Source organism: Salarias fasciatus, chromosome 11 (assembly GCF_902148845.1).
Source record: "Salarias fasciatus chromosome 11, fSalaFa1.1, whole genome shotgun sequence".
Classification (NCBI taxonomy): Eukaryota; Metazoa; Chordata; class Actinopteri; order Blenniiformes; family Blenniidae; genus Salarias; species Salarias fasciatus.
In genome coordinates this window covers 29,415,697-29,440,854 of record NC_043755.1, presented here as the reverse complement: position 1 = coordinate 29,440,854, position 25,158 = coordinate 29,415,697, and the positions used below count along the sequence as shown (strand labels likewise).

Here is a 25,158-nt window from a genome sequence, read left to right as displayed (position 1 = left end):
GAATAAATGAAATATGTGTTTGTATTGGAACTGTATTGGTTTAAGCACAGTAGTATAATAAAAAATCATCTGTTTCCCATCCTAAATCTGAATATTTCATGGCTTCTTAAGCCTTCATGATCCATAAAAAGTTAATGTCTGTTGGTTTTAGACTGCGTGGGTAAAAAGAGACATTTCAATTTCATTATTTTTTTTCTTTGTTATAAACCCGTCCTTCATTGCAGCCATACTTGACAGCTACATACATTAAATGGTAAATACATTTTACTTATGAAGTATGTATTATAACATCATCAGTGCTTAACATGATTATTTACCAATCTTATTGGATAAATTTGAGGCCAAACAACCAAAATAAGATGAAGTTTGAATAATTAACCTTGGTAAGTTTGAAAGATCGAACTGATTTGGGATTTATAAACATGCCTTTAGATCGTGATTTTGACGTAGTTTTATTCACTGTTCAATGGCATGGTGAAATGGTAAATCACCCTTTTTTTTTTTAGATTGCACGTTTTGTCCACTTCAGCAGCTGTAGCCAACTCATAGAGGTCACATTCACCCGTTCACTCAGCCACACTTTAATGATTGCAGTCAATGAGCAGCTTGGACTTCAGTATCCTTCAGCGTACGGACAGAAAAGGGGGGAATCGAATTCACCAATGTTGTCAAGTAACGCCATCATGATGTCCAAATGAGAACTGTCTGTCGCTGGCTGTTGGAAAACTCCGCCTTTCCACCCAGCAGCACCTGATCGCCGGCTCACTTCACGAGACTAAAATGTAGCTCCATCATCATCAAGACTCACCAAGAAATGAGGCTGTGTTCATTGTGGGTTCTGACCTCTGAGTCCCTTCTCGGCGATGGGATCATCTTGGCGTCTGTGCAGGCTGTGTATTAGTTTTGTGCCGTGGCCCTGGGGGATTATGTGTGAGTGACACAGCCTGCATCATTTTTCACAGCGTTACCATTAAGCACAGCAGGGAACGGAGCGCTTATCAATATTCATGAAGGGGTGGAGGGAGAGGAAAGGCAGGGAGGGAGGGAGGGAGGAAAACGGGGTGGGGGTGAGCTTCTGGAATACCTCCCGGGTGTTGGAGTGGATCACCGTATTGTGCATGGCATCGTCATTGAATTATCACGGAGAGGATTTTGGGGTTTTGTGATGTCAATTTAGTAGCGAGTGAGGCGCATTTTGTCACTGCTGACAGACAGATGGTCTATCACCAGTGAAGGGGTGTCAGCCTCATTGCCCTTTTCAACCACGTACCTCCATAAAGTGTTTCTCCACTGTGTCAGTCGCCAAAAAAAAAAAAGAGACAGACTACATGACAGAGGGAAAACGAGACACATTCTCCATCTGTTGCTGAGATCTATCACTCGCACTATTATACATTAGTCGTGACTTTGTCCACATTTCTCATGTCGGATGTTTTAATTTTTTTTTTTATGTCTCTGTGCCAGACATGTGTCATTCTTTGTGTTAACTTCTTGTGCTGTGCTGAGTGACATCTGTTCTGGGTTTGTTTCCATAAGTTTAATGTGAAAACACAATTCCCTTCATTAGCATGTGACAGGAACACACTCTCCTGTGTGTTGTCTTTATTTTATTATCTGTCTGTGTCTGAAGTTATATTTAAGAGGTTTGTAGTGATGCTTTGAGATGCCTTACTTTCTGTCCAGCAGAACCAAATGGAACATTGTTTGAAAAAAAAATAATATAAAACAGAGAGAGGATAGAAATTCACATGGCAACAAATAATATAGCAAAATTATTGCATTTCAGTTCAGGATGTTGTGTCACTGAAAACTGTTTTTTAAGGCAGAAAAATGTAGTGGCACGAATCACGATGATAAAGTAACTCCTACATAAATAATAAGATCCAAATTTGCTTTGCATGTTCTTCCTGTACCTGTGTGGGATTATTTCTGAGTGCTCTGGCTTCCTCACACAATCAAAAGACATGATTGTTAGGCTAATGTGTGACTGTGAAGCCTGTGGGTGTGACTCTTCAGTCGGCCTGTTATTGGCTTGTACCCTGCTGTTCAGTCAGTGTGGAGGAAAGAATCCAACATACCAAATTCTGTCAAAGTCAAAATTAAAAGTCATTTAAAGCCATTTAAGTTTAAAGCACCAATAAGTGTTGGCACAGGCTCTGAATTTGTGTGCTTAAACTGCTGTTCATTAGTGATTAATGCTGCCCTCCAGTTGTCTCGGTTTTCTCCAAATGGCCTCCAAATCGCTTCCTTGAAAGAAACGTGTTGTGGCATTTAAGTTTATCACAACATCGCAAATGGAAAAAACAAAATAGACACATTGGAAAAGATGTTTGTGCCCTAGCCCTGAGTGTGAATGAAAACCTTGTGCTGTATTCCATTTACTAATAACACTGTAGCTTCATGCCCAGAGGCAACGCGATGGCAAAGCTGTTAGTATGAGTCACTGAAAAGTTCCCGCCCTTGTTTGGCCTTACTGGTTTCATATTATCTTTGTGGCTGACAAATTGTAATTGCTAAAGAAAACGACGTTGTTTGCCAGTATGTCACAATTAGTGCAGTCAAATGATCACCTTAACTTGGAGTCCTTGAAGATCAACTCAGAATTCCAACCTCAGTGGGGCAACTTGTTCCACGAACAGCTGGAATGCATGACGATTACTCCGACTTCTACCACGTTTTCTTCACTCAAAAATCATTGGTCTACCAATATACTAAACTGCCAAGCTTTTTGTTTGTAGACCTGTCTAAGCTAGCATTTTTCAAACTGTAATTCTCAGCTGATTACCAGACTTACTTTTGTGTTATAAGATACTTTTGCTTGATTTCTGGGTTAAAAAAGCATTTCTCCTCTCATGTGAGTTAGATTCTTCATTTTGAAATATACGAGTAGTGTTTGGATATAACCTGCAATTGTTTTAAATGAGTCGGTTACAAAAACTGTGTTTTTATTGAGGGCAAACGGGTAGTTTTAAAAACTACACTGTGAAAGAATCCTTTTGGGGAAAACACACCCTCCCAGACAAACAACATTTTCATGTCACCCTCCCAAAGTTCTCTGTGGCCTACCCATGCTAAACACACCTCATACTTTGAAAATCAGTGCTCTATGCTTCAACACGGACCAGAGGACAGAGAAAAATATTCTATTAATGGATTTTGGAGTAGGAGCAGTTATAACACCCTGATGGACGGTGTGAAACTGGGCTCCGCTGATTTGTTGTGCCCACTACTCATCCTGTGCACCTTTGTAGCATCGACTGAAAGTAATGTTCCTCCCTAACAAACTGGTCTCCCCCCCTCGTTTTTCCTCCGCACACAAAGTTTTGAGTGGAGAGGAAATAAATTGGCTCCTATAGAAGGAGGGTAACATATGCTCTGCCTCCGACACAGGCCCTGCTTTAATTTATCCTTAATGCTTTCCACTGCGGCACTTGTTTGACAGTGAACACGGCCTGCCGTGATTCATGTGTGTCATTGAATTCTCAATGTCCTCATTTGTGAGGTAGTTTTCTGGCAAACATTTGTCCACAATGTTATTAATGGGTTTGTGGGGAAGTGGAGCTTGGAGCGCAGCATGTGGACATTTTGTGGTTGGAAGCATGCTATTACAGCGCCGGCTCCTCGCAGAAGGAGTTTAGGTCATTGGGAATGACTGAGCAGTGATTGCAAGGCTGACGTGAAAACAAACAAAAGACTTTGTGGCGAGCAAACAGAGGCGCTAACTTGCAAGTAAACAATCTCTCCAAGATCCCATCATCCCAGAACCTGGAAGCCTGATGGATTTCCCACTCAATTCACAAATCACGGCTCCTGCCAGGAGGTTTAGATCGTCATAATGGCACTTTTGGAGTTCAGGGGATGCAGCGTTAACTCGATTAACATTTGCAAGTGGATGAAAACCCAGACCAGTCCCTCCCTTATTTTTCTCAGCAATGAGATATTGGAGTGTGAGATGTGGGCTAAGCAAATGTCCGCTCCCTCGCTAGTTGTCACCAGAGATATTAGTCAGTGAAACCAATTAGTGTTTTATTCAGGTCTGGGGCCCACGGAGCTGTCAGACAGCTGCCGCAGTGCTCAAGTATCCTGCAGTATTAAAACTGCATCGGGAAGTTAGAGGGACGTCCTTCAGCATGTGGGCTGTGGGAGAAAAAATAGCATATAAGCAAAAATACTGGAGCGATGAGTAAACATATTCAACTCCAGCATTTAGATACTAACTTGTTTAGAGCAACGCCTGCTGCTTCAAAAACTGAAGCCAATTTGATATTGTTACCTGGATATATTCTGATTCAGCCGGGTTTGATAAGACGATGCAGCTCGATCTGCTCCTGCGTCACGCTGTTGGAAGATGAAGGCTTTGGAAGCTAATGGAGGAAATGACACCTTCAGACTTGTCTTAATTAACATTTTTGTTGAGTTCAAAGAGAAATTAGTCATGATGAACATCCCTACTGAGAATCCTCGTTCCGCCTCTCTACCTGCAAACCTGGAGGCACACATGATGTCGAGGGAATACACCGGCAGAGGACAAGGCTCTGTATCCCATCTGGCAGCTCAGCGTGTTCTGATCACTGACCTTTTTGGTAATAAGTTCATCCTCTCGGCCACAAGGCCAAATGGCTTCCCAAAGTGCTTTTATGGAGTGAGCGCAGAGGCTGGACGGAGCACCTTTAATCATGGCTAGATCGGCTTCAGTGGACAGCTGCAAAATTAGAAATATTAACAGTGTACTCTCCACTAATTTAGCTCACAAACTGCAAGATTCGGCAGTTTTGTCTCTGAGGCAAATCTGTTTTTGTTTTTTTTATGTTCCCCGCCCCCCCAAGCAGTTTTCTTTCCTGAAACGGCGTGCCTGTAAATCCCCGGCCTGAAAACCAATTTGCACGTCAGCACAAATTGTAACTTGTTTTATTCAAGCAAAGCAAATGTTTATAATTACCCTGCGACATGCACACGCATGCTTTTAACCCCCCTGCTTGTGTGGATTTTTTGACCAATTGCCCAACTTTGCGGGTAATGCAGTCTGTTTGTAGATGTGAAGCGTTTTTTTTTTTTTTTAACTTGTTAATATTTAAGTTGTATCATCTTTCACCCTTCGGTATGCTGCTTTGCTTTGTTGGCTAAGTAATATTTTTATGACTCATGATATTGTGCAGTTTCCTCTATATAAAGCCTGTGTATTATGGTAATGATATATGCTCTGCATTATTAATTTTCAGCCAGGGGCGAGCGCTTGCACCGCATCAGATGCTGGCAGCACAGATGCAGAGCAGAAAAAACTGCTTACCGCTCCAAAATCTGTGCCGCGCCTCTTGAAGTATCCTGCAGAATCAGTGAGGAAATCTGAGGATAATTAACAGATCCCTCGCTTTATTTACTGCTTTGTTAGCATGACTTCAAACCCCAGCGAAGGCAGGCTTCCCGAGTAAAAGGCCAGCTCTTTCCAAGTATATTTGCTCGGTTCAATATGCGCTGCTGTTTGGATTGATTGAGCACAGCATGTGAGGTTGTCTCCCTGTGGGAATAAACTTGTATTATTCCCTCAGACTTGGAAAGCATGCATCCACCTACTCAACCATTTTCCTGCTTACAGAGTAAATCTTCCGGTCAGTAATTGCAGTATTCATTGTACAGATTAACAATAAAAGGGCTTGATTAAAAAACAAACCATGTCATTTGGGACAATAAAGACAAGCGAACAGAGGAAGGAGGTGTCACCTCCTCTGTTGAGCCGCACAGTAATTGGTCTTGGGGCTCTTTCACGGTTGGGGGGGTGAGGCAGATTGCTTCATTAAAGTTCCTCCTCTGATAACCACCACAGCCGCACTGATAGAAAGGAAGATCTTAACTGAATGACAGTGCTGCTGGGCTGGGGGGGGGGGGGGGGGGGGGGGGGGAGTGCCTGTGGGGACTGAACTGGAATGGCGTATAATGCAGATAATGGCTTTATTTGTGCTTAGCGGTATTCACAAGCTCCAAAACATACTGATTCACATTCAATTACTGGTTTACTCTCCTGTTTTATTTATCAGCCCCTCGGTGCAGTTTTTGGCTCAGGCAGCTATTTACCTGCTACCGTAAACAGCTTGCTGTGTGACAGGCTGCTTTAGGAGCACGGTGGTTTTGTGCTCCGCGGGTTTCGCTCGCCCACACGCAGCAGATGATGACTGAGTGTTTTGTTTTCTCACCCTTTTTTTTTTTTAAAAATGATTTTGTGAATGTAAATAATCTGATCTGCCTAAACATACTGTATAACCTCGTCCTTTCTGTGTAAAGCGCTCGCCCCTTTTAGACTTGAAAGGTGGCTGTGTGCGCAGTTTCTCATTTCAGTGAGCACGCCAGCTGCGGTTAGCTTGGAGTCATGCCGCTCACTTTGGCTTCCTGTTGTGACCAGTTTTTACAGCGGTTCAAAAAAGAAAAGAAAAAAAAATCCATAGAAATCTTTCATGCCACTTCAGCGTGTGTGCTCAGTAAATAAATGCACACAATTTAACACAGAAAATGAGCTATGCTGTGGTGTTTCTCACACACACTTCCTTTTTTCTAAATTTACTACTTGTGGAAAAGGATGAGCAGATTTAATACTGAGTAATTCCCCAGATTACTCAATATCGGCAGAGCCTTCTTACATGGTCATCATAACGAGCACCGTCACAACATGTCATGTCAATATTATTCCGCAATAAATACATCCTCTTTTTTTTTTTTTTTTTCCTGCAGCTGCAATGTGCGTTTTTTTTTGGAGTTTTCACACAATGAATAAATGCATCAGGCCGTCATGTTCTGACACCACGTCATCTTACATCAGCGGCAGACCCGTCAATCAGCCGTGTGTGTGTGCGTCTCCTCAAATATGGTTCCAGCCTCTCCAGACGGTTCTGGAAGCCCCTCACAAAAATACTAAACCCAGCTGAGCTTCAGTTCCTCCACGAGACCAAGGAAACTCCCCTTCTCTTTCTTTCAGCTTTCAACCAAAGCCTCTTCCTCTTTTTTTTTTTTTCCAGTTATTGAACAACCTCCACTAAACTCTATTTGTCAGTATGAGAACAGTAGAAAAAATGATTAGGATAGGACGCGTTTCATCTTTGAGATGTGTACCGTAAAGAGATGGGGGGAAAAAAGCAACCCACGCACATTGTCAAACCCATAAATATCAATAACTACTCCGCTTCACTGTTGCACAGAGGCTGCTGAAGCAAGTCATTGCAACCTGCAACGTCTGCTCAGCTGGTTTGAACCTTGTTCTAAAGGCCTCTGTTGTGTAATGGCCTTGTTAAATTGATCGAACTTGACTAGGAGTCACTGTTTTATAAAAAAAGCACAGAATTCGTACTATTAAATCTTTTACAGTGGTGTTTGCTGCCAACATACTGGTCTTAGTATAGGGGGGGGGGGGGAAACCCAACAGGGACCTCTCAAAGAAGTAGTCTTTGGAGAGTTAACAGTGTTCTCTTTAGTCATTGACAGTGAAAGAGGGATTTGTATACTGTGTGCCTACATAACAGTTACTATGAGACTCTGTTACCACACACAGTCATACTAAGCACACATGGTGGTTTGTTCCTGCTGTTTCTCTGCAGCTGTGGTTTCAGCTCTTGCATTCTTTAATAGTAGTTGCTTGCAGTCTTGCGTCTTGATGTAGGGAGTTAAAACCCTTTTACTCTTATCCTGTCACTGCTGACAGGGCTTGGCGTGTGTGCTTCTCATACCCGTAACTCCCAATGCAGGGGTGTCAAACACATTTTAGTTCTGTGGCCACATGCCATCCAATTTCATCTTGAGTGGGCAGGACTGGTGAAACAGTGCCATAATAGCCTCGGGATTTAAACTTTGAGGTTGTTCTTTGTCGTGGCTAAAATGTCCATATTTCCATAAAATCAAATGGCTTCACAAATATCTCAGCCTGAGTCTCAGCGTTATGTTGTGTCTGCTACTCTGAAGAAATCTGTTAAAAAATCAGTTTTCTTTTGAAATTTTTTTGAATTTGCTTGGGTGATTTGGTGGCGTGCTGCACGCAGGCTTTGTTTGACACCCCTGTCCTAGTGTGTTTACAATAGCCAGAGAGGTTTAAAACTGCCCCCATAAACATTACAGCTGTCAGCTGATAAGATACCCACACATTTATAACACAAGCTTCTCAGTGGCCGTCAACAGTAGAGCAGTGCAGAACAACTGAAAGTTATCTAAAAGACAGGTGCAGAAGGACTCATTTATTGAACATTTCTGACAACTCCACAGCAATAAAATTCAAAATAAATCCAGACATCCTGGCCTGACATTTCAATCAGTTTTAAGATTGTGGTTTAATAATTGTTTTATCAGGAGGCCCATCTGCAGATTGTGGATGGGTTTATCTTCCTGCCTGACTTCACCTCTGAGAGACAGCAGCCTATTTTCTGACTACTTCTCTTTTATCAACTTAACCTAATGCTTGATGTCGGCTGGAAGTGGCTCTGGGTGACAATAACCAGGAGATAGTTTAGCGATGTTGTGGAGAGCAGCCCAGCTCTCATGCTACATGATGAAGGCTATCTTTTATTATCGGCGCCAATCTGCACATTGCTCTGTCGAGGGAATAGGACAGTGCGGATGATTAAATGGACGCAAAGGACACTCTGGGCTCACATACTGCGCCAGTATCCTGGGAAGGAAAGGTCATTCAATATATATGGAAATTGTTATTGCGGCCTGTGATTATAGGGCACAGCTTGGATAGTTTTTAGGAACTGGAAATGAAAGGCAAAAGTGATAAAGTGAGCCTGTGTCCCCTTTATATCCCCCGAAGAAGCAGTTTTCGTAATCCTCCTGCTATGAGAAGCGTCTGAGTGAAATCTTCAGGTTTCATAGCATCCAATCCTCCTCAGCTTCTTTCCTCTCCTCTCAGATGAGTTTTTTTTTTTTTTTTTTTTTTGCGAGAGGAAGCAATGAGCAAGGTCACCGTGAGATGCAATTACTCCTTCTCACAGGTACCACAAACATTGACTCTCCGTCTGAGTCACGCTGACGACACGGTCCCTGGTGCCGCTGCCGAGAATCCGAGCTGGTTTTTTCTTCGAAAAATAAACATAAAAGAGGAGAAGAAACCTCCAAGACAGAGAGCACTGTGGACTGTTGGTTAAACACTATTTTAGTGGCGCTGTTGTGGAGGAAACAGCACAGCTGTCAAAGTGGGTTCCTGCATGAGTGTAATCTCAGAGGACAGGGCAGTGGCAAGATTCTCACGGACACCCGCACACTAATGTATCCCAGACCCCTGAAACAAATGACCCAAATAGTCAGTGAATCAAGGCATTTGGCTGACAGTGGACTGCAGATGTAGTGTTATTTGCACAAGGGTTACTATTATCGTAGCCTCCAACAAAGCGCCTAAATAGCACCGCTACATTGGTTAAGTTAAGGTATTTGTACAAGCTGTACAGATCTGTCTGCTTCAAGAGAAGATTTTTTTTTTTCTGCTGAGAGAGAAAGACAGAAGTGACATGTAATATTTATAAGGCTGTCAGTCTCCTATTTCAGAGCTGAGGCGGTAAAATATTCTTCTTCTTCGTAGATTCACTGACTTTTTTTTTTTTTTTTTGAAGCGCGAGTCAAACGTTGCGATACAGAATTTTCACATACCACTAGTTTGAAGTTGCACTCGCAGCGCTGAAATTTATATAGTGCTTTGATCACACAGTAATTACAGTGAATTGAATGTGTCAGCAGGAGGTCATATTATGGCTAATGGCTATTAACCAGGGTCGAGGAATCGTAAGCCACTTAACTCCTGATATCGCCACGCTTTAAGTACAGCCAGGTGAACGGCAGCTCTTGCAAACATATCTGCAGATCGATCGGCGTGACTCATCTCACGATTCTTGCGATGGCTCATCTCTCCCAAAACTTAATAGCTGAAAAAAAACCCAGTGTCAAATGGTGAATGAGCTGGCCCTCAACCAGCTGCAACAAAGCGCCACAGGAACGCTCGATTCGGTGGGGGTGCGGGGCGTCTCCAGGCAACAGCCAGCGGTGGCATGCACATTCAGCTATTGACTTAGTCTTTGTCCGCAGCCCTTGTGCGGTTGTCAGATCCCCTATAGCAATCTTGCTGCTGAGGGAGACCTCTGCCAGGCCCGCTCATCTCTCTTTCCATCATGTCCGAGTTATTATCACTGCCTCAAGCTCATCAGCCTCAGACGAAATGAGCATCTGCTTCTATTTGGGGTGCTTGGAAATGGAATAGTCGCACATCTCTTTCATCGTGGTGTCGGGGAAGCTTCGGAATTGTGTCGCCATAATAGAAGTGTTACCTTGATGTGCGAGGCACAGAAATGTAAGTTTCACAGACCGGAGATTGCCTTGAGCGAGGAAAATAAGCAGTCTCTGTGATTCTTTCGACAGCAGGAAACAGAGAATCGAAGCACTGTGGGGCCAACGAGTGGTCAGGTTCAATCATCAAGCACATTTGGAAAAGCTTCCCATCATTCATCAATCACTCAGAGAGAATCAAGCTGAAAAATTACAAAGAAAAGGGGATTTCATGCACAGCTCATAAGTCAAAATTGGTGTGTTCTGAGCTCTTGAGCTTATGGTAATCATGTTTGACATGACAACTCGGTGACTGGATGGGTTTTAAATTGCTGTATGGTGGTGCTGTGGTTACATCACTGCTTCAATCGTTGTTTCGATGCTGTTCTTTGCGGAGTTTGCACCTTCCTTCCTTTCAGTGTGGAATTTTTTTCAAAATACTCTGGTTACTAACTACAGTCCAAAAATATGCGTTTGAGGTGGAATGCTGAACTTAAAATTACCCGTGGATGTTAATGTCAATGTGTGCAAGAGTCCTGGGCGTACCCTGCCTTAACCCACAGTTCAGTCAGCTGGGATCAGCTTGAAGACCCCTGGTGGATGGTTGGAGGATGGATTTCTGCAAACTCATTCTTCTTTGAATGTGTTTCAGCATTTTCAGCTCAACTGAACCACATTGGTTTTGTTACAAAAACACCAAAATGTTTCTGAAAGAGCCCTTGGGTCCTCACTAGGAATGGGGCCGATCCCATCCAGTGTCGGTATCGATATCGGATACCAAAGCAAATCATGGATTGGAAATTTCTGACCCAACCTGAGGAGATTTCCGATCCATAAGCTATGTCTGTCTGCTGAAATGACTCCGGCTGCTCTGCAAACTCTGGGATGGATTTCCTAAACAGAGGCGTGTCACGCTTCTGTTTAGGAAATCCGTTTCTTTCAAGAAATCCTTTCCGCATTTTGCAGCCAGCTGTTTGAGCAGCAGCTACCTTTTCATGACTGACGTGTCAGCTGTTTGCCAGGATTGCCGAAGTGTTTTGCGGTCGAAACATTGCAAAGCAAGACAGCAATGTGTGAAAACCCGCTATACAGAGAGGGTGAAACTCCATCACGACCTTAAACACAACAAACCTCATCAAATGTGTGGAAAAAGCACCAAATTGCAGAGCACAAGGATTTTTAGCCACTGAGAACAAAGGAGCCGGCAGAAATCACTGAGGGTAGAAGAGTAGTTACAGACTCTGAGTTCAGCTTAATCCAGGTGACCTTCAATACTAAAACTGCCACTGGACTTGATTTGCGCTTGTTTTATTGATAGTGTGTTTCTAAGTTGCTTCCACTTATTGCACTTTTCTTTTATTTCGAAATATTGACAGTCAATTTGAAACTGTTTAGTGTCATTTTTTTTGGTATCGGATTTTTTTTTCTGTGAACAGGATTTCCTGTTTTTCTGGCTTTTGACTTACCTCAACTTGCCTTTGGGGGACATCCGTTCATACATTTCATGGTTCCCTGTAGAAAGGAGTTTATTACAGCCTTATATAAAATCAACAATGAAGATACTAATAATAAAGCAAACAGATCTCTGGTATTAAAATAATGTTGGTATTGTTATATATTCAAATTCAGGTATCGGGGTCGGATCGGAAGTTAAAAAGTCTGGATCAGTACATCCCTCGTCCTCAAGAAAAGCAGCTCTTCTGAATGTGACCAACCACATGTTTAATGTGGGGATTATATTCAGTAGTTCACACAATTTGAGTTACAGGAATGAGACTTCAAGAGCAGCTCGTTTAGTCTTTGTAGGTTTGAGTCTTTGGGTGTAATTCAAGACTGAGGGGCACAGTTTGAGTCCTGCCTGAAAAGCCCCTCGTTTGAATTGCTTTTCGCTCAGTTCCGAATGTTTCTAACCAGTTGCACTGTTCATAAACGTTGTAATTTTGTCCATCTCTGTTTTGACAAAAGAACACAAAGAATCTGTGTCTGGCCACTCGGGGCATGGAATTAACTGAACATTATTTGAATTTATTTTTGGATGCAGATTGAATTAACAAAAAAAAACAAAGCTCTATATCTTGTTCAGCTTTTGGAGTTTTTTTTTTTTTTTACATCTGCAGATTCAGGCCTAAACTTTAAAGGGCTTCAAAATATTGCATTTGTAATGTTGAGATAAGTTTGACTGGGAATATAACGATGCATCAGAGACCGTTAGGAATCAAGGTAAACGTGACAAATGAAATCAGTGGAATAAAAAAAGAAAAATGCATCGCAAAATAAACAGCAGAGGCTGCAATCTAGTGTTTCAGCACTTCCCTTTCTTGGTGAACTTAACGGAGAGCAGCAAGACTATCGATGTAGATGGCTCGCGACCTGTTCCAATGAAGTTTTGGGAAATGGAGGGAAAAAGAGATTGTTGCAGATTGCAGTGAAGTTGTGGCTGTGGCCTCGGGCCATTTCAAATCGGAGGTGTGGCAGCATTTTGGCTCTCCAAAGGCAGAAAATGAAAATGGCGAGAAAATAACGGATTGGGCTGAAATCATCTGCAATTGTCATAATTACCTTTTGATTGTTTGTTGAAGAAATTTTCCTCATAGTTTGTTTAATGTGGGATTTGTTTTAGAATTCAGTTAATTAGATTTTTGGTTAGACAAAAGATATTTTTAAGTTATTTTTATTCCTTCGTAGAAAAGTAAATACCCCTGTTTTTGAGCCTTTGTGTTCTTACCTCAACTATAATTTAAAAAGCGTTTGATTTGATCCAGTATTGGAGGTAACAGGAAATTATTAAACATTTCAGTCACAGTTTATCTGGAAAATTGTTTTGAGAAAAGAAAAGACGTATTGTGAATTGTACCAAATTGTGAGCTTAGTGAATTACATCTCAAGGTTTGATGCACATTCTCAACACAGTACACGTGGCCAATCGCAGTCTGGAACTGACATTGAATGGTTTTTCTTTGAAAATTAAAATATTTTAAAAAATCAATGCATTTGGCCCAGTTTGCTCAGTGGTTAAACTGTCCATATAAAGCTGCTCATATCTTCATTTAAAGGATGATCTGCCAAAACAGTTTTTAACACATGAATACGGGATTGCGCAACTCATTTTGACAAGTGCTTTACCTTTCGTTGCATCAGTCATCAGTTCTGCATGGAAATGCATCACTAACATTACGCCAGACTCCACCAGGAATGTGTGTTTGCGTGCGTGGGATTGGCCACCACTACATCTTTCTGGAGGACATTGCGTTGGCACACCCACTGTGTCATCATTCTCGTGTGGGAGAGGGTTGTTTTTCTCATCTTTTTTTTTTTTTTTCCTTTCTTTCTTTTCGTGGGCTTGAAGTCGCTCTCAGCACGTCCTCAGACAATTGGTTAACTGAGGAATCTCAAGTTGTTTCTGTGCAGATTATCAGCGACGTGAAGAGGAATCACATCTGTGGCGTCTCTCGCTCGATGATGAGCACCAAATCCAGGGGATCCTTTTTGCCCGTCGACAGCCATTTGAAGAGCGGCAATTAATATTGACGTGATAATTTGGCAGATTTAAGAGCAAACTGGAGAGCTCCTGTGAGATTTATTTAGTCAAAGCGCAGACTATAATTTATTTGACAAAGCTTTGGCAACATGACATCTTGTCTCAAATCCCATTCAGCTTACATTAAATCACAGTGGAAATATTACATTTCTCCTCTCTAATTGTGCTCGTGTTAACCAGCACAACAGAAGAATGTAATAGCAGCTGAATATGGACAGCAGTTTATGGTGCGGCTTGCCCTCAGTTTATATTGTTATGACAGGCGCAAACTGCGAGCTATCGGATATCAACATCTGCCTCTGTGTGCCTGTAAATCCCTTCTCCTTTGAGGTCGCTTCACTTTTACCATGTTCAGATGTTCATTTACGTCCAGTTGAAATGCAGCACAGTTTGTTTAGCAAAGGAACACAACCTGCAATTTCGGGGGTGATTAAATAACTTTTTGGCTTTATTTTGTAGCACATAGTTTGTGCCTGCCAAAGCTAACGAAGCCGGCAGTGTGATTATTCCAGAAGTTAAACACACTCCTCCAGCACGTGCGTGCCATTTAACACCATTTCTATCCTTTGGCGCGAGCTCTCCCCGTGCATATGAATGCACTTATCTGTTAGCCCACCTCAGTACCACTTTCGCATCGCAAAGCCTAATTTAGCAGCTTTCATTTGCTTCAGCCACTAAACCCGGCAAGCCGATATTGCAACCGTAAGGGTGAGGATCGCTTTGCCTTGACAGTAACCTTTCTCCAGAGAGTCGTGACACTATCGCTCTGGTTACATTCTGCTTAAAATGCAGAATTGACTTGTTAGAGAGCCTACGAAATGTACAGATTGTGCATCTGGTTCAATATTATGCACAGGTACTTGTCCTCACGCTGACAGAGGTTGTCCAATACCTCCATACCTGATTCCACTTTACAGCTACCATTTACCGTTTTAAAAGATAAATGACAGCAACACCACTTTCACATGCGGTGCAGGTAGCAATCCAATCCTGTAAAAGCAATTGAAGCGATGCATTTTGCTCATTTCGGCAGTTCCATCCCCACCAGAAACGGCTCACATGAAAAACATGGTCGATCTGGTCATTTTGATGCATTTCTGAAGATTAAGGTAGACTCTCTTGAAAAGAATGCAAACCACAGGTTAGTGCAGTTATTTCACTTTGGCAGACCACACACAGCCTCCGACAGACGTTGAAGTTCAGCTTCCTTTCCCCCCCCCCACCACCTCTCTTTTGGTCTCTTAGATCAGCAGACTAATGTCTTGCATCTGCTTCTCCTGTGTATTGTTCCCACAGACTGTCTCCCTGTTTACACGACTGTATTTTAAGTGAAAACACATTTGAAACGAGACAAACACTCAAAACGATGTAGTTGCCTTGTAGTGTCACGTGTTGGCGCGGCTGTTTGATTTTGCAATGAAATCACACACTGAGAACAATACGCTACACACATATAAGCCCAAAACACAGCCCAGTTTTTTAGTTTTCACTCAAACGTCGTCATGCAGACAGAACCTCAGCCTTCATTTAGCTGTCAAAACCTAAAGCCACACTGAGCCTCAGACTTGGCTTTTCTCTGAGGTGTCATAGCATTATGTTTACAGAGCAGTAAGTGTCCAGTACATCCATTTCATTTGATTTTATATTGCCAGAAAAAAAGGGAACAAAACAAACTGAAGTTCTCTCTGTGTCTGAAACAAAAGAAGTCCACCTCGGAGAATTTCTTATCAACATTGTGTTCGGATGCATTTCCCCCGAGAAGAAGTCATCATAATTAGCTAATTAAAGAAGGCTTAAGTGAGGGGCAGCGTGAAAAAGTGGCAAAGTAGATTAGTGGGAATTCGAGTGTGTGTTGAAATTGAAAGAGGGGAAAAAGGAAATGTCTTATTTCTATTTAAAGGGAATGATCTATTGTCAAGGGCATCCTCTGGGCCGCATGCCGCTTTTAACAGTTTGCTGTTTGATGCGATCGCACGGCCGCTTCCAGGAAATATCTGTCTCACAGTATCGCTTTAAATAAGAGTGAACAGCGATATCACAGCCTTGAGTGAAAGCAAAACGCTGCGTGTCTGTGTGTGTGTGTGTGTGTGTGGGTGTATGTGTGCTCTTCACAAACACATTTGTAAGCACATCTGCCAGCAGCTAAGGGTTGGCTTTAAACACCGTCCCTGGTAATTACATGAAATCTGAGGGATTGTTCATTGTCCCGGGCTTTGTGATCTGGACATTGTCCCGGTCTTTCCTCCTGGCTCAGTGCCAGATCAGGGTCTTACCACAAACAACGGATGGGGGGGGGGAGGGAGCCCTTAATATGGAAATGGCATTAATTACCAGACCCATACAACAGATGTGACCTTCAGCCTCCACTCAGCATAAATACTCATCTCATGAAGAAAAATGAAATGGCCTCAAATATGTAATAGTTTCGCACCAATCAGCCCTTTAAAACTTTTTCATTCAGTAGCCGTTTTCTGTGTATTCTTTATTTTACTCAACTCTCACTTGTATAAACAAACCAGAGATACTTCAGCTCCCAATTGCAGGAAATCTGATTTCTGCCTAATCGAAATTTTTTGAGCGATAATGTGAATCCTTCTAAAATAGCCTTGGAGAAAAAAAAAAAAAAACCCTCAAACCTCCACGGCTTCAGCATTCCTCAAATCTCAGTCATTAACTTGTCAGTAGCTAGCATTTACCGCCTCAGCTGCTCCTTCCCCCAAATCTCTGTCAGGCCCGCCGGCAGTTTGAGCACCGGGATGTCGATTCCAGCGCGCAGGGCTGATTAACATATTAACCAGTCTTTTGTTTCAATTTTCCAGCGCCGGCCCCAAAGGAGACAACATCTACGAGTGGAGGTCGACCATCCTGGGCCCCCCGGGCTCCGTGTACGAGGGAGGGGTCTTCTTCCTGGACATCGCCTTCACGCCAGACTACCCCTTCAAACCCCCCAAGGTCAGCGGCCCGGAGGCGTATCTGTTAAAATATTTGCGTGTTTGAGTAGCAGACGAAATATTGACCGCGCTACACCACACCACTCAAAGCAGGATTGTAAAAGACTTGAAGGGTGGAGGATAAATCTGGGCCATTTGTTCATCTGGAAAAGTGGGATTGGCCTTCAGTGATGCTCGCAGTATGACTGCATGTCTGTCATTGTGCGCACTCATTCCATTAACACGTGCCATTACCAGGATGGAGCTGCAAAGAAATGTAGACAGATGCCTCAATAATCAAGTGGAGGACATTGAATTCAATTCAATTCAGCTTTATTTATGTAGCGCCAATTACAACACAGTCATTTCCAGGCTGCTTTTACAGAGAACATCAAAGTGTAACTGTTCCATTTGGGTTTCATAAACTTGTATAAGGCAAGAAGCTATTCCGTTTAAAATTGCAGGTACATGAGATTTGGAAGAGTCTATAGATCAAAGCTGCTTTTCTTATTATGCAAGTTTGTTCTGGCTGTAATCAGTGGATTTATCTCGCTGCTCTTACAGTTTACAGTCTCATTAGACATTATGAAGGTGTAAATCTGAACGTTTTCAAAGTGGTACCATTGAAAGTTGGCAGTATCGCTTGAAAAATTATGTTCTCAGACCAGTTGTCCATAAATTTTCTGTTGGATCGACTCGACTGCCCGCAGGAGTTCGAGATAAATGAAGACCCACTTTAGCTCCGACTCGCTATATTATCGCTAGAGGTCTGACAGAAAGTAATGCAGTGCTGGAGTCCGTGCCACATCCAAGGTAAAACCACTAAAGAGCCCGTAATACTCATTAAAATATGTAATAATTATTCAGCTTCTCGGCCAGATCATATTGCTTCTTCATGGTCCAGTGGCCAAATGTTCCAGGGTCCGCTCCTGGCTCGCGGCCCACGTTTTGAGAATCTGCTGTATAGGAGGAGCAGATACACGAAACGAATCCAAAGATGGATGCGCGAGGATTGTGCATGTTAATGACAGCACGATGTGAGGGGGGAAGCGAGGACACATTTGAAGGAAAGTATGAAGCGTTTCACATCGCGGTGCAGCGTGGGGGCCAGCGCCGGCTCCTCCTCGGCCCCTTTCTGCTCTGTCTGTGAGTAACTGTTGTGATTAGGGCAGAAAATCTGCTAAATGCCGCCGTGTTGAACACTCATCACCTCAAGGACTGCTTGTTGTCTTTGCTCGCCCGTCTTCGGGGTACCTCGGCGATATTAAGTGGATGTTGCCACCGAGCACAGATTGTCAGCCGCAGTCTCCTTTTAGTTTGCCGTGCACCCAGTTACCCTTTCGCCCGGCCTTCATTTTCTCTCCTCTCTCCTCCACTCTCTCTCTCTCTCTCTCTCTCTCTCTCTCCCTCCCTCCTTCCCTCGGTGTTATGCACACCCCTCCCCGTGCTTCCTCACTCTCTCCTCTCCCTCTTTTCTCGCTCTTTGTGCTGTGTAACCACCAGCTCTGTGTTTGACAGCAGACTCAAACAAATCCACAGGCTCCGGCCCAGCTTTCTGTAGCCAGAGGAGCTTGAGTGTTTCCGCCCCCTTCAATACCCCCCTCCTCTGCCCCTCCAACACACTGTGATCTGCAGCCAAACCCCCACCACACACACACACACACACACACACACACACACACTCTCACTCACACACTCTCACACCAAGCGTTTGGGCCCATAGCTGCCATACCCTCCCCTCTCTATAGAAATGCTCCAGTGCAGCTCAGTTGCTGAATGCCCTCAGATCTAAACCCTGGATCCACACCCCGATCTCTCTCTTTAAGATCTCCGAAACCGAAAGCGACGGCAGAGTCCTGACAAGTCGACCAGGTGGATGTCTTTCCGATCCTGAGCCGGAGCCAGAGTCGGCCGAGGAGCCCGGTTATTTATAACGTCCTGCCTCGTGCGGATTTCGGGAATGCCAGGGCTCATTAGAGGTTTCCTCTGGAGGGGTCGAGGTCAGGGGGGCCAGATGTTGGCGACTTTGTGGAGCGGGGCAAACAGAGGTGTCAAGTGTCGGCTCTAAACAGATGTCAAGCTCGAATGGGAGCCCAGACAGCAGACATAAACAAGTCAGCGCTGAGAGGTTGTTAGCTCATTGGAGGCTTTCTGGGAGGAGTGTGTTATTCTGGCTGCATGTCGAGGGCCACGATTGGACGCCGCGCGTTCGGGGGAGGCTGTTATGTGCGACAAGTGAAGGAACTAATTGACACTTGGGTGCAGGACTGCAATATTCACTGTGACAACAAAACTGTCATTGTTGTGCTGCTTTGATTTCACACCATGCTGCCCTCTGTTGGCCAGCCAGGAGCTTTCAATAGAGACCGCTCACTGAATCTGAACATTAAATGGCTTTTTAAACCTATTAAAAAGCTGAAATACATTAGAAGTAATAGTATTTTCAGTCCTTTTTTTTTTTGCAGGTTAGTGCACAGTCGGTAACGGTGACAGACTCATTACGCTGGTGCTGACACACGTGTGGTGATGCGATTGGAGGAGAGAGCAGCTTTTAACCGCCCCCCACTGCCTCACTTATTATTACCCTCCATTAAAAGATTCACAAGGTGACTGCACACCGCAGCACTAACGATCATTCATTAAACACTGGAAGCTCACCTTCACAGATCTGAGGTTGTCAGACAATCTTTTAAAAGATAATTTGTGGATTTTGTCCTCATTGATCACCCGAAATACTTTATGTGTTCATTGAAATTACCATTGATTCCGTTTTGGATCAAAAGTTATTTAAAAATTTAAGCTTTTTTTTTTTTTTTCCCAGTGAAGCAGTACTATGTTAATTAAATGTCCAATATGTGTGATGTTTTTCACATTATATGATATTCAATCCATCAGCAGGAGAAAATCTAATTTAGCTGCTGTTTGGATGTTTATCAGTTTGTAATATCTGCTTATTTTAAATTGTGACTGTTACCATTATGGTCTATTTTCATTTCATGTATTCATTTTTGTGAGAATTGAAAGACAGTCAGCTCTGAAAGAGATTTAATAAAACAATAAAAACATTTTTTTTTTTTTTTTTTTTTTTAGAAAGAAATCTTGATGAACGTTTGAAAAGTGGAGCGTAAAAATAGTAAAGGAAAAGATCCGAAGCTGTCTGGTACCCCTGAAAAAAGGATCGCCCCACGTTTTAAAGACCACTGAACGATGGAAGGCGATTCCTCTTTTAAAAACTTCTTTTCAAAACATGTTTCCAGCAAAATGTAACCCATATGATGAAATTAAATAATCATTCATTTTTGCAATCAGGCTTCTCATAGTATGCACTCTATGAAATTTACCAGATGAAAAAGCCGCAACAGATGTAATGAATTAATTGGGGAAAGTGAAGCTGGACTCCAGTTTTATTTCTCTTTTGAAATGATGAATCTAAAAACGTCTTGCAAACGCCTCTTATCTCCCCAAAAATCAGTCAATCAAAGGTTTCTGTGGTGCTTGGTGTCCTGGACGAATGCTGACGTTTGTTCAACATACTGTAAGGCCCTTGAGTTCACTGCTAATGGATTCCATTAGCCATCAAACATATGATAAACTACACACACACACACGCACACAAAAGTGTCCGATACAGATACAATTTCAGTCCTGATTTGTAGTGTGTAGAAAATAGACACATTTCCAATGTTAAAATTCAATTGATGAGGAGTTATTGGCCATGTAATGAGTGTTATTTTGCTGTGAGGTCGAGGTTATGGTGTGAGGCTGGAACGACCACAGGAAGAGAAATGTTCAGACTATCAGGTTTAAAGTAACGACTTATGATGGGAGCGTCGTGAAGTACCTGAGGGGAACAGTCATTAACTCCATCAACGCGGCACCATCAGTGCTCTGGAGTTTAGAGACGTGTCAGTTGGAACCCAAACCAAACTAACCGCAATAGCATCTGCAGACTGGGCTGATTCTAACTTTCTTTTTCATGTGTGTTTGGAAAAGAGCCAACATTAAAAAAAAAAAAAAAGGATCTCAGAATATGAGTGTCTCATGACAGAAGAGGAAGTAGCACCTTCAAGACCCAGCAGAATTGCAGAGATGCCACTTCCATCTCAGGTCTGCTTCGTCGTTTGGGAGATGATTCCGGAATGGTGCCAGCAACTTAACAAACGTCTTATTCCCTTAGAGTCTTGAACCTAAACTCTCCACTGGCAGAACCTTGAAAATCTCGCTGTACCACTGGGTAATGGAGTGGAAAAGAACACATCTTTTTGCCAAAACAGACTGCTTATTGAAAACTTTTCACTGGGTATTTGATAAACAAAAGCCCCCCACCAGACGGGTTCAAAAGAAACAAAACAGGATTTGTTTGAATTTTTCTGTAAAAAAAAAAAAAAAAAAATATTGACTTCTACTGTGTCTTTTACCCAAAACTGAAGTATGAGACAGGAGCTCCAGAATGGATTTCACTCAAAACAGTTTACACTGTTAATCAAATTCACACACGCACTCACACATCAGTGGAGTCTTGCTCAAGGACACGTCGACATGTGGAAAGGAGGAAATAGGGAATTGGACAAAAAAAAAAAAAAAAACCCTTACCCACTGCCTTCTGGACTAATCCCCCTCTCCCAATTCAGCCTCGATCTTTCTCCCACTGATGATTCTGTCACTGCCTGAAATATTGACTGAGAGTCATTTGCTGTAAAAGTGGGACATGAACCAAAGCAAAGGAAGCGGCGTGAGGGGGTCCTGACTGAATTTTAGAAAAATAGAGACAATCAATGAAATGTCATTTCTGCAAGTAAGCAAAGAAATGTTTAGATGCTCTCCCAAATCTTTGCCTGGACTTTTTGAAATCACCGTAACTTACCTGTCATCCAGGATTTAAATTCCCCGACTGAAACAGTTAGCTGCGTTTGAGTGTGCTCTCAATATCAAGGTTGAGTGAACCTTCAGCGGATCAGTCCCAGAGGAGCCCAGCGTGGTGTCCGCTCTCGGCACGACCGTCGGCCATTATGGAAAGCCCAGCCGGCCCGGTGGATTTGATCTCTGTTCCAGCGGCGTCGTTCTTCACTGAGAAGGCCGCCACTGTCCACCTCAAACGGTTTGAACTCTGACTGCCATAATTTCGCGGCCGTTTGTCGCGAGCTGCGACTTCAAAGGTCGTGTTTCCTTTGATTGCATTGCTTTCTGACAGCAGCTCAGTATTTGTAAACCACAGGCGGCACAGACTTGATTTAAACTGCGTCTCGCCGATTCCAGTTATACGACAAATAGAATGACATTCAAAAGCACCTTAATCAGATGTTTCCAAAGGCCCCCACCATTTCTCTTTTTTTAACCCTGAAATGCCAAAAGCTCGACCTTCTCTGTAAGCCGTGTGCTCTTATCCTTCCTGAACAGAGCAGACCCACACATCTCATTATTTTGGATGATCAGCTTGTTTGAGACTCACACTCACATTCACATCTACAACACATTCATCTTCCTTTTTTTCCTTAATGTCTTTTGTTTGCATGATTTCATGTAATTTTATGCATTTCTTTGTCTTTATGAAACATTTTGAGTTGTCTTGTGTCTGAATGGTGCTGTATAAATCATCTCATGTAAATAACATGCAAACTCTATCAAAAAGCTCCCGAACCGGAAATTCTTGCCATGAAGTGTTGATCACTAATGTGTTCTTTATAAAAATATATCTCCAACATTGAGTTTTTTTGATAAGGGAGCGTTTCATGCTATTTTTAAATTGGCAGTCTTGCATGGGGGAAAAAAAAAAACACTCTAGAAATCGCTAATCAGCTGACAGTTAATTACTGCACTTCAGAAGTGCTGCGAGGAATATCTTAAACAGGATGCCTGTTTTTCTTTTTTTTTTTTTTTTTCTTTTTTTTTTCCGGTCTCCCTTACAGCTGAGCTAAGATCATCAGATACTGGCTGTAGCTATCCAGTCACATGAGAGAAGAAAAAGTCTATTAATATTAATTAAACTGCATTAACTTCTAAAATGTCAACCCTTCACAGAAAGTAATGGGAAGCATGTGTTTTACAGCTCTTATCAGTTCCATACTATGATCAAGATTAAGGTGTTTCAAGTGAAAACGTCTGTGTGTTTCAGAAAAATTTAGACGGGAACATTTTGAAAATTGTGTGCGTTTGCACGGAAATGCTGAAACCGATGTAGTGAGCATGTTGAGCCACTTGTGTGTCCTTAGAGACGGAGTTGTATACCTTTTCGAAAAGTTCCACCTTTAGAGCTGTTTTCAAAAAGCTGCGTTTTGCTGCGTGAACTGATTTCCAAATCGCAATGAAAGTTTTCCGTTGTCACTTGAAAATGTTGCTTAAAAAGATCCATGTTGTCACGTGTCTTATTCGGGGGACAAAAAGGAAAAATACCGAACAATATGTTTCTAAAATGTTGAACTTTCAGTTTTTACACCTTCATGTGACTCATTAGCATGTTTCACATAGAATGTAAACAAGTTTTGTGAACTTTATCCTAAGTTTTCCCATATGACAAAGGATTTGCACCGTTTCCAACCCGCCGTGTGTTTGTGGCTGCAGGTAACGTTCCGCACGAGGATCTATCACTGCAACATCAACAGCCAGGGCGTGATCTGCCTGGACATCCTGAAGGACAACTGGAGCCCGGCGCTCACCATCTCCAAGGTGCTGCTGTCCATCTGCTCCCTGCTCACAGACTGCAACCCAGGTGAGAGTGCCGCCTCCTCAAACACGTACAATTCCATTTAATGTGAGGTTATTGTTACCTGATTGAACTCTTCACCTTGAATGTGGGGAAGTCACATTAAAATCCCCTAAAAAATAGGCAGGTCTGCAGAGTAAGTACCTACAGTCTTTGAAGAAGGAAGTAGGAGAATCCGCAGACAGCTGGAATGAAGAAGTCTTTCATCTTCATTGTTCATATTGCATTTCAATGTAGTGTGTCAAAACTCGTATTAGTATTTTGGCGCAGTTTGTAGCCATTATCAGAGAGAAGTTTTAGCCATTTTGACCATTTTAGCCTGGAAAGTCTTTTTTTTTTTTTTTTTTTCAAAAAAAAAAAAAAAAAGGCCAAGTATGCAAATGAAAAAAAGAAGAGAAGAAAATTGTTCAACATGTGATTTTCTGCAAGGTTCAGAGAGTGAGAGGAACTCTAGAGCTGCTCCAGCAGGAGATGATCACTTTTCTTCCCTTCACCTGTCAGCGCTCACACAGCTATGTTGGTGGTGTAAAGGTTTGGTGTGTATCTGTCTGTTTCCTGCTCCGTTTCCGTGACGCTCTCTCTGTTTCTTTCTCTCTCGCTCTCTCTCTCTCTCTCTCTCTCTCTCTCTCTCTCTGTACTTTTCAGCCGACCCTCTGGTGGGAAGCATCGCCACACAGTACCTGACCAACAGAACAGAGCATGACAGAATAGCCAAACAATGGACGAAGAGATACGCCACATAGACCCTCTCCACACACACACACACAGACACACACACACACACACACAGACACACACACACACACATACACATTGCAAACCGCCCCCTCCTTTACCTCCCTCCTCCTCCACTGAACCTCTCTCTACCTCTCTCACCCTTTAGTCTGTCAAAGCACATTCACTAAGTGCAACGGTATTCCTGCCCCTCGCCTCTTCCTCCTCCTCCTCCTCCTCCTCCTCCTCGCCCCAGTTTTATCTACCTTTTCTGTGTAAAAACAAAATCCAACAAAACAAAAAAAAAAGTCCTTTGTTCCTTGTTGACTTGAAAGCTTCTTTTTTTATACAAAGAGTAGATTGGGATTTTTATTTTCCAATATCTGAATGTTGGAAGTATTGTATTGGAGAAGTTAAAAAAAAAAAGGAAAAAAAAAAGCCCAGAATATTATAATTATCGCGCATCATCCTCCAGCTATACAGTATGTATTCTCATTTCGTTAGTGGCACCTGGAACAAACATGCAGAGAAAAGCTTTGACTTCGTTTCCTTGTTTTTATTCCTTTCTTTTTTTCTTTCTTTCTTTTTTTTTTTTGTTTTGTTTTTGTATTGTTCATCGATATGTTATCTGCATGTGACGGGAAGGTTTGCGTCAGTGGACCCTTCATGCTTTTTAAACCTCCTCTGATTTTGTTTGTACTGTATGTATTTTTTCAAAGGCTTTTGAGGCAGACCACGAAAGTATAGGTCTGCCTGTGAAAGAGGCAGGACTTGTATATTTACTGGCTACCCGCCACCTCTGCAATTGCAGAGTGGTTTGTTGTGCACTTGTATTACTGAAGCACCCAATAAAACACACTGTGGTTGGCTTGTGAGAAAAAGGCCCGGCTCCGTCTGCGACTTCTGTTTTACTGCCTCGCCTCCAGTTTCAGAAACCTCCACATTTATTCTCTCTCTCACCTCCAAACACACACCGGTCCGAGACTTCT

General features: G+C 42.7%; 1 protein-coding gene across 1 annotated transcript in view; it reads left to right on the top strand.

The window, feature by feature from the left end:
- ube2e2 (ubiquitin-conjugating enzyme E2E 2) overlaps nt 1–24,608 on the top strand; it is a 32,872-nt gene extending 8,264 nt beyond the window's left edge. Inside the window, exons 4-6 of the mRNA XM_030102369.1 lie at nt 16,645–16,777; nt 23,314–23,461; nt 24,101–24,608. Of these exons, the coding sequence (XP_029958229.1) occupies nt 16,645–16,777; nt 23,314–23,461; nt 24,101–24,198 (379 nt within the window). The 3' untranslated portion in view covers nt 24,199–24,608. The remainder of the gene's footprint in view (nt 1–16,644; nt 16,778–23,313; nt 23,462–24,100) is intronic.
- The last annotated feature ends 550 nt before the right edge of the window (nt 24,609–25,158 follow it).